Consider the following 10,169-nt stretch of genomic DNA (forward strand, 5'->3'; position numbering starts at 1 on the left):
CCCTAGTACCTAGGGTTGTCTGCTTGTATAAGATCACCAAGGACACACAGACGTAACCTGGGTCCATGATACATGTTCCAAATAGAAGGTCCGCAATAATATCTGTAATATGTTCAGAAAAAAACTATTTATCACCTTCCTCATCCTCCACCACCCATTGGTGGAGCGTTAGGACCTCCACCATGGTTTATTCTTCCAATCTGTCTTCTGCCACCTGGGGGACCTGGAGGTCTAGAGAAAAAGGAGCAAAATTAGGTAATTATTTTTTGTTGTCATTCTCTTGCCTTTATCAGATACTTAAACTTTGATGCAAGGAATGTTACTCTCCTTTTCTAAATACATTTCATACACAACTTATTCAGAACTGTTGTGTACAATAGTATTTAAACTCTAAAAGGCCCTGGAAACTCGGCCTGAAATAGCAAAAATGCATATATGCTATCAGAGTTGAGTGTGTCATAAAGCATCCACAAAATCTGAGTGAAAATAAATGTTCAGAACCACTAGAAAATCTTCTTGAAAAACACAACAATGGCGAATGGGAAAGCAGTGTTTCCTCTAGGATTTGTTTCAGCAGCAGGGTAGAGGGTTTGTTGTACCACCCAGGTATGTGCGCATGTGCACATCAAATCAAAACTACTGCTGTCAGGTGATTAAAAAAATGAATCTAATTACAGGCTTTGTAATCAATTGATTTCAATTAATCTCATATATCAATGATTTCTGTGAGAAGCACATCACATGTAGACTTACCCTCTTTCTCGATGGTTATTTCTTACTTCCACACTTTAATTGTACTCTCTTCTTCACCTCACTAAGTTTTAATTCACAAACTACTTTAATCTGATCACTTTGCTTCAGTCCCCCAACACACCTGCACCTCTGCACCTCTTCTGTCTGTCTCTCTGTCTGCTGTGTTAACTGTCTTTATCAGCGGCCTGTTTGAAGTCACAAAAGTTACATATTTCTCTCGCAATTCAGTTCTCACAGCACGTGAGCCACGTGTGCACGAGGGACGTTATTTATGACGTAGCATTCAAAACGATCGATCGTTACCAAATGACATGACCTTTTATAAGCTTTATAAACCGCTGCAATGTATTTACAGTAGGGACAAATGGAGTTAGATGGAAAATATCTCCTCATTTCAGTATGATATTGTGTAGCTTGCTGGAGGGAGATCACCAGGGAGCTGATATTGATATTGAGCACACGGCTGATATGGGCACGTTGATTGTTTACATTGCGTAATAGAACTGCATATGTATGCCGATGTCAGCGATGTGGTGCGGACCCCCTTTTGCCGTTGGAAGTAAACTGGTCCTGCTGTTGTTTATTTGGTTGCCAATACTTTGCGCGTACACCATTTCAGTGCTCTTCCTCAATGAGGAGATGATGGACGATCGCTGATTTGAAGCGGAAAGCTCCAAAGAGTCGTTTAATTACAACTTCTGATGCAGCGGCTGCAACAATTCACTAAATGTATGTAGCGGAAACACTGCTGCTTCTCCAAGTCCGCCGCATTTACAAAATAAAAGAATGACACGTTGTGATCTCAAATGGTGGATGTGCATCCGGGAACATCACACACAGGCCTGATGGGGGGGGAAAGGCGACCGTTAGGTAGGTAATTGCAACAGATATGTGCAGAGACGTTTAGAGTATGTGGTAGCTCAGACTCAGAGAGGAAGATTGATCAGGAGAAGTGTTATTGCACCTGTGAGGGCGGGACAACTGCAGTTGATTGGTTCAAGGAAATTCATGACGTAAAAAATATCATACATAACCACGCCCAATTTAACCCCAGCGTCAGGGAAGTTAACAAAGACGGAATGGCAATAACTCGAGTTTGGATTAAAACTAATTTCTGAAACTTTAAAGATGCTTACTAGTATGTACATAAGACCCTAAATTACACAGTTAGAAGGATTTTGTGGATAGCAAAATGCGGCAGTAAATAATTAGAAAAAAAGCCGACGTATAGTATGTTATTGAGTGTCTTACATTATAGCAGTGGTTCTCAAACTTTTTCTGTCAAGCCCCCCCTTGGAGAAAAAAAAATGTCCAGGCCACCCCACGACCCCCCCCCCCCAAAAAACTGTCACAAATGGGTGAAGTTAAACTTTTATTGAAAGAAAGTCAAGATCGTGACCGTTCTTTTCACTTTTCTCTGAGTAATTTGCTGTGCAAAAAAACCCAACTATTTCAATTGCTTCATCAGACTTTTTCAAATATAATAAAATGTGCAATAACTTTTTCAGAACAATAACAATAAAGTTAATTCAGTGCTTAAAAAAAAAAAGTGTTTCCGCTACATACATTTTGCTGTGGCGGCCCTGAAACAGTGACAGGAGTCACAGGACATCAAGTCGTGGCATCCAAATAAACAACAGTGGGACCAGTTTACTCCTCACAGTGTTCTAACGGGTAAAAGAGGGTCCGACATCGGACGCTCTCTGTCCGCACAAAATCATATGCAGTTCTGCTACGCAATCTAATCTAATCTGCGGCGTGCCCCGCAGTTTGAGAATTACTGCATTATAGTGTTTACATATTTTAGCAAACTATCTAAAGTCAGAAAGGCATTATTTGTAATCCTTTGTGAATATTTAACTGAAAAACAAACATCTCTAAAAACTTTAATAAATAACCACAAAAGTGAAATTACATGTTGTCATTTATAGTTAAATGTATTTGGCTTTCCCTCACTTTCCGCCACTGCATGCTTGCTTTGTTTACATTTAATGGGCGGCTGGACAATCACGTTTGTATGAATACGTCACCAAGCTGTCTATAAACTCTGGTTAACTACCAAAGGAAAGTCCACAATTTGGCGTTAAAAAGTTGCTGCAAAGTTGTTTTACATTCCTTGTATTGCAGCAAATGGAATATGAATAACAAAATAATTGGTCGTTATCACAGATAATATTCAATTAATAAAACTCAAGCATTTTTTGCCAGCATTTCTCTGTTACCCTTTTTCAGCAAATGTGTTGCGTTTTGAGGTTGTATTTTTTAAATTATTCTTACTATAGCCATCTATTATATAGATCTGTTCCACTTGCCCAATTTATATAGCACAATCACTTGTGCAGAGAGGTCAAAGAAGCATGAAATGCTGACTTTTATTAGACTTCACACAGAGTCTGATGAAGAAAACCTAGGTTAACAAAGGAAGTCAACAGCCACTGTCAGTGTTGTATACACATCCAAAATCACAACATGTAACTACATAAGGAAAGAAATTAAAATTAAAATATATCATTACAACATATACAAGTTATACATTTTTTTTCTCTCAAATTACCAGTAAACCTACTCCATATGACTCCTCAGCTGGCGCCTACTTTTGATGGTTTTTTCCTTCTACACAGACTACACTCCCACCATCAGATCAGGTTACCTTCAATGGTTAGAGGGACATGTAGGGTATGTACCAAATGTGTTTGACAGTTAGGAAATGACTGTACTCCAGGGACCTACCCTCTGCCATCACTGAAGTGTGATGAACCACAGTTTCCATCCTTTGTCATGTCAGGGTGAACTATTGTCTTAAAACTGTAAAAGGAAAAAGAAGATCAGAATAGAGAACAGTGCTATGTGGTGATGCAAAATTGCCATTATCCTCTAAAATGGTGGACATGATACACATTATACCCACAACATGTTAGCAATGTCTTACATTATAGTTACTGATGCTGGATGCTGGGAAATTACTTGTTTCATTAGGATATTATTTTCTCACATGTAAACAGGGCTTGACATTAACACCCGCCAATCCGCCAAATGCGGCAGTGAGCAGCTTATAATCATGCAGCGCAGTGATGACACCGATCTGTGTGTGGTTCTCGTGCTCTTCCCCTGACTTAATAGGGTCGCGATCTGTCCCTGTATTTCCGTGAACAATCCTCTTTATAAAGCATTAAACTCCATCCACATGCTGTAAACGAAATGAACCGGAGGTGATCTATGCGTACTTTATCAGTTAACATGCCGCGCAGGGAGGAGACAAACGTTAGGAGAGGAACAGATATGACACAGATCTGTCTTTCTACCTGACTCAATGTGGCAATCTGTCCATATTTCCACACATAATTAGGCTACTATAAAGTATATACTCTCCATATGCTGGCATATGTCCATATGCTGTGTACTTAATATATTTCACTGATAAACATGTGTGTGTCAGGCTTCATGATCAACCAAAGTTTCACGTCATCACTTAAGTCACAGTTCTCAGCAGGCCTCGCTCATCTGCCAATTTATTATTAGTAGCCTTCATCGTTACTATGCTGTTCTTGCTAATTTGTTATCATCAGCCTTTAATCATTACTATGCTGTTCTTGCTCATTTTTTCACGCATGCGCATAAATCACGGTCACACGCACGGAAATACAGACAGATCGTATCTGTATTTATTCAGTGAGGAGACTGCATCTACGTTTTTTTTAATACGGGACAAGTCGACGAGAGGGACGGCGCGATCCATAGTGTGATCCTAGCAGTTTATCTGAATTTATAATGTGATCCAGCAGTGAGCAGTTTATTATCATGCAGCGCAGTGACTGATCTGTGTTTTTCTCATGGTCTGCCCCTGACTTAATAGTGATCGATCCCGTATTTCCGTGAAAACCCTTTATAAAGCATAAAATCCATCTTCACACGCTGTAACTGAGAGGAGCCGGAGGTGAGAGTAATCATGCCGCTCGGGGAGGAGACAGACGTTAGGAGAGGAGCAGATATGATGCAGACCCGTGTGTGTTTTGATGCTCATACCTGAATCAATAATGTCGCGATCGTCCATATTTCTGCGCACAGTTTAGGCATAAACTCCGTCTCCACAGGCTGTCATATGCCCATATGCTGTGTAGTTCATATATTTCACCGATAAACACAGAGCTTAAGAGGGGCATCAGGCTTCCGTGCTGCTTCAGAAAACACCAGTGGCAGCGACGTGACGTCTGCACATTAAGCATGAAAGAGTCTTCCTAATACGCCACGCAGACGATTATGGGCTTAAAGAATGAACAAATCAACGAATTACTTTGATTAAAGCTTTTCTACCTCATTTCTCTTCAGATTACCATCCAATTGACAGTTTCGCTATTTACTTATTTAAAGATAAACAACATACAGGGACGGTTGTTACAGTGGCAGATCAAAAAACTCTTATTAATAAGTAAGAAGAGAGTCTAAGCATATCACAGCTTGTAGTAGCAGGCTACAGCAGTGTTTCTATGTTGTCATGCAGATCCAAAGTTGAACACTGACTGGGTGGGTACAGAGTGGGCTAAAACATATAAAAGGCCTAATTCTCCTTTGAAAACATGCCAGAAACAACCAAATTTGGGCTTTTATGGCTAAAATCTTCCCCCAGACCCCCCTAGTTCATTGGAAAAGAATTTAAATTTTGTTTGCCTGACTAAATGCTGCTGCCTGAAATCACATACAAAACATGATTCAGTTTTCTTTTTTCATATCATCATGAATATCCTTAATTGCAAAATTTTGTGAAATATTGTGATATAATTTGTAGGCCATATCGCACACCTCTATTAGTTAGATTCAGATGTTGACAAAAACTTACCAGGAGCATCACCGTTTTTTATAGACAGCTTGTATTGGAGGGGGTGGGACATCTGTGTATTTGATTGAATTGAAGTGGGAAGAGGCTTTCAAGGTACATTTACTGTCCTCTGATTTTTCTGTCTGTGAGCCTCTTGGCGAGCTACTAAAAACCAGGTATCTCGCAAGCTTATTTTGAAGTGTTTCCAGGGCAGCTGTTTATTTATTTATTTTTTTACTTTATTATTTACATTTATAGGTAATTGTTTGGTAGATAAAGTCACTCACAAGGTTCCTAACTGCGGTTCCTGCCTAATTTTCTTGGAAATAAAACGTATGCATAAATCTCACGTATGCCACAACCTACATTATGTTAGTAAAACATGAATTAATAACAACAGGTTATGCACATAACTCCAGTGCGGTCTCTCTCTCTCTCTGTGTCTCAGCTCATGCGATTGTTTTCGCTGAGTGTTAATTAAGGTCCCATTTCTAATGTAAATAAGATCGTTTTCTCATAAGACCAACCCCGGAAACCTTTAAAACAAAACCCCGAAACCACCTCTGGATGTGGCAAACAGCCAGGTAAAGTGAAGAGTGATGACTGTATATATTTTATTTACGTTTATCAATTATTATTTACAGTTGAGCAAATGCCTCTTTATTCTTTAATTAATTTAAATGACTTTTATAAAGCAAACATATTCAAATTGTGTATGGCACTTATTAAGGAAAAAGTCATGTAGAAAGACAGGGCTAGCAGGATCAGCCCAGCTGAATCCGCAGTCGACATGCACCCAGCCATCACACTCAATTGCCGTAAATCACAATAGAGATGAAATAGAAAAACAATACGATAGACATTTTCATATCGTTTTGACGAGATATATCGTCATATCGCCAAGCGCCAGCCCTAGAATAGACGTTTCAAACTTACGAGTTCACTCGAGCAGCAATTTCTTCCCACACTGCTTCTCTTTATTTTGCAGCTGCAGCCGTGTTACTTTTTTTTCCTAAAAAACATGGTTGTAGTCGCTGTACGTCCGCATGAGGATTTCAAGTTCCACTGGTGTAAGGTAGGAGGGCCTCCTTTTGAATACCTTTGCCATGGTGAATCATGTCATCGGGGCTCCTTTAATGCTGACTTTTCATGGTCGGCGTACGTGCGCTTAGCTCCAGCTGAACCTCCTCAGGGTCGATTGAACTAACTTAAATCAGCTGTTCTGTAACCAAAAAGCCAATGACTTTCAGCTGAGGGTAAATCAAACCACAGTCAGGGGTTAGACTGAGGGTTTGTTGAACCTCCTTTCTGAAACGGACTCCTGCTCTTTTTGTAAAGTGTTTTGAGATAACTTTGGTGATGATTTGGCGCTATACAAATACATTTGACTGGATTGATCTCAGACGAGCCTATTGTGTTTGAAAATTAGCTAATGATTGACCTTACATGGCACTTGATTAGTGTACCAATGTGAAAGGGTGAATGCTGACTGTAAAGCACCTCGATTAATCAGAAGACTAGAAAGGCCATATATAAATGAAGCCCGTTCACCATTACACTGTGATAAGGATACTGCTGCATGTTATTAATATCAGACAATTGTTCTCATTATGCAATGTTTGTGTGACTGCTGATGACTTACAAAAGTCCAATAAACTCCACTGCTCCCCAGAAGAGATCAACCAATAAGGACAGCCGCCATGGTGACTGGGTCCTGCTATCAAGTACCTGACCTAGTAGAGAGAGAGAGAATGTAACATAGTACAGAGCATATGGTGATAAAATAGTTTGCATGGTTATTGACATTGAAATGTGTTTGGTTATACTGGTATTTAGTACACATCACATACAGTCAATCAGAACCTCAAAGTGAGAAACTTAGCAAGGCCACATACAATAAATATTCGGCATTTCTATAAGAAATCTTTGTTAAACGGCGGTTGTTGTTTTTTTTAAACTGATTTTTTTTTTGAAGTGGTCTTAATGCACTGACAGTGTGGTCACATGCTAGACTGGCTGCCTCCTGTAGTAAAAAAAAAAAAAAAAGATGGCTAGAGGTAGGCTTTATGACTTAATATCGTACACCGACGTCACTTCAGTGTGATGAATATAGAATACTGATATTGGCTTCGGACTTTGTTGATTTTACCACAGTTGGATGAGTCCGAGTCCTGTAATTTTCTTTGAATGTTATGTTCATTTATTTTTATTATTATTTTTGACGTGTAAAAACTACTCAGTCGTTATTTTGCGCGTCTCATACTAAAAAGCACACTAGACTCCAAAGAAGAATAGATGTATTTAGAACATTTATTAGATTAGACTTTTACAGGAAGAGCAACTTGCACTCTTCCTGGTTTTCCGAAACAACAAGCAGTATTCAAAACGCGACTGAGTGTAAATACATGATTCATTTGTACAAACTAAACTCAGATAAGACTAAGATAACCTTGGCCATAATATGCTTAAGAGAGAAGTGTATAACATCGCCTAATATCCAAAATAAAACTAGCTGACTCAATAAGCTAGTGTTACAAACACGTATTCACTGTTTTCACTGCTACGCAGGTCCAGTCACGCTAACATGCTAACAAGCTTCTTAGCTAGATGAGTTCGATTTGTCTCTGTTCCAATTTTATTAACCTTTCCTATCGAAGTGGTCTTAAATAACTGAAAAACAAAAACAACTAAAAATATGAAAAACTGTAACCCTAACCCCAAGCAGAACAAACCACTTACCATTGGACACGTACACCATTTTCAAGTCAACTTAGCCGCGTTTATTACAGATGGAACTCCAGAAAAACACAGACTGCGATCAAATAAACCGATTCGCTTCTTCTTTTTCTTCTGTTGAATTTGCGGCAGACAAGACGCATCAAATGAGTGTTGCTGCCCTCGACAGGTCATTTGTAGAACTCAATTCTTCTTCTTCTTCTTCTTCTTCTTCTTCTTCTTCTTCTTCTTGTTTTATGGCGGTTGGCATCCAGCTTTTTGGTGCATTACCGGCACCTTCTGCTCCGGAGTGTGAAACAGACAATAAGCTTACAATCTACAGTATGTCCCTTCCTAAAAAACCCCAAATTGTAATAACCCGCACACACATACCCTAACCTGCAATTAATATGTATCCCTTATACCCTAATCCTACCACAATACCCCATCCTTGGACATCCATCTACTCTATCCCTGTTAATCCATCATATCCTATAGAAAACCACTGCATCCCTTATAAGTTACCAACACCCGAAGTTGTGCTCGTTCCCCCATACTCAATACTGCTTTTAAAATGAATTCCTGCAGTCCTAACTCCCTTAAATTACTCCTCATCACTTCTCTCTGTGTCCCATACATCGACATCTCAGAATAATATGCTCCACTGACTCTTCCTCCTGGCACCCCTCACCCCAGGCTGTCTGGTGTCTCCCTATCATTCTCAGATATCTATTAAGTGCACAGTGCCCTAACCATAACCTTATCAACACTATTTCCTCTTTCCTCTGTCCACTGCCTACCCGACTGACTCTGACACTTTTGAATGTGATACAGGTGCCTCCTTTTTTCCTCTTTATCACACCTTTCCTGCCAAATTTTCTTTCCCATATTGTACTTTTTTCCTTTCTTTAAAGCCCTCTTGGCCAACTAATCTACTCTCTCATTCCCTCTCACCCCCACATGCACTGGAACCCACATACATTTTACCTGACCTCCCTGATATGTTTTTCTAGTGACTGATTGAAGGATCTGATATAAAATGTCTTGAAAGTGATTTGAATGGAAAGAATTTAGATCCTAGCTAGTAGCTAGTCTAAAATCTTAGACCTAAAATTTTAGACAAGCTAGTAGCTCTTTTTGACCTCCAACAAATGCAAGTCTATGTCAGGGCACACAAGCATCCATGGCGCCACCCCTGGACAAACTACAGTAGGTCTTATTCTCAGATCATCCACTCCAACTTCATGTGCAATGTTATTCCCTATACGACTAAAGTTATTCCTCTGCTCCTTCCCATTTTTCCAGCTCTCCTACAACACTCCTTTTGTAGGGTGAGAATCACTGTGTCCCTGTAAATTAGTAGTTTGCCATCAGTTGTTAGATCCAGTGGCATCTCACTCAATTCTACCGGTCGGGCAGATTCTGGTGTTGTTTTAAAAGCCCCACTACATACTCTCAGTGCCTGTGCCTGAACTACATCCAGTTTTTTCATGATAGTCTTGGCTGCCAATCCATATGCTACACTGCCATAGTCGAACGTTGATCTTTTTAAGGCCACATAGTACATCATTTTTTAAGCTCCCCATTCCCTACTTGACAAACATCTCATTTCACATTTATTACTTTCTTGCATTTTCCTTCTATTTTTTTCGTATAGTCTGCCCATGTTAACCGTGAGTCAAAAATAACCCATGTTCCAGCCCTTTCTAACTCTCTCAGACATCCTGAGTTTCATCCTCTCCTCAACTCTTCTCCTGGTGAAAAATACCAGAGGGTCATTTGCAGTTTTTGAACTCCTCTCGCCGAGAGAAGTGCATTTTTACCACTTATTATAGGTTAAGGTGCTATTTCGTCTTCCAGGCTATACAAATGTTTTGATACTTGATAG

The 10,169-nt window shown here is 39.6% G+C and overlaps 1 protein-coding gene across 1 annotated transcript; it reads right to left on the reverse strand.

The window, feature by feature from the left end:
• Positions 1-131: 131 nt before the first annotated feature.
• Positions 132-8,425, reverse strand: selenok (selenoprotein K). Its single transcript, XM_069660175.1, has 4 exons — positions 8,306-8,425; positions 7,209-7,299; positions 3,484-3,558; positions 132-231 (listed from the first exon to the last, which is right to left on the reverse strand). The coding sequence occupies exons 1-4, from the start codon at positions 8,322-8,324 to the stop codon at positions 132-134; spliced, it is 285 nt and encodes a 94-aa protein (XP_069516276.1). The 5' UTR covers positions 8,325-8,425.
• Between the last annotated feature and the right edge of the window lie 1,744 nt (positions 8,426-10,169).

Source organism: Semicossyphus pulcher, unplaced genomic scaffold (assembly GCF_022749685.1).
Source record: "Semicossyphus pulcher isolate SPU_LCO1_2020_fin unplaced genomic scaffold, fSemPul1.0.p SCAF_13, whole genome shotgun sequence".
In the NCBI taxonomy this organism is placed as follows: domain Eukaryota; kingdom Metazoa; phylum Chordata; class Actinopteri; order Labriformes; family Labridae; genus Semicossyphus; species Semicossyphus pulcher.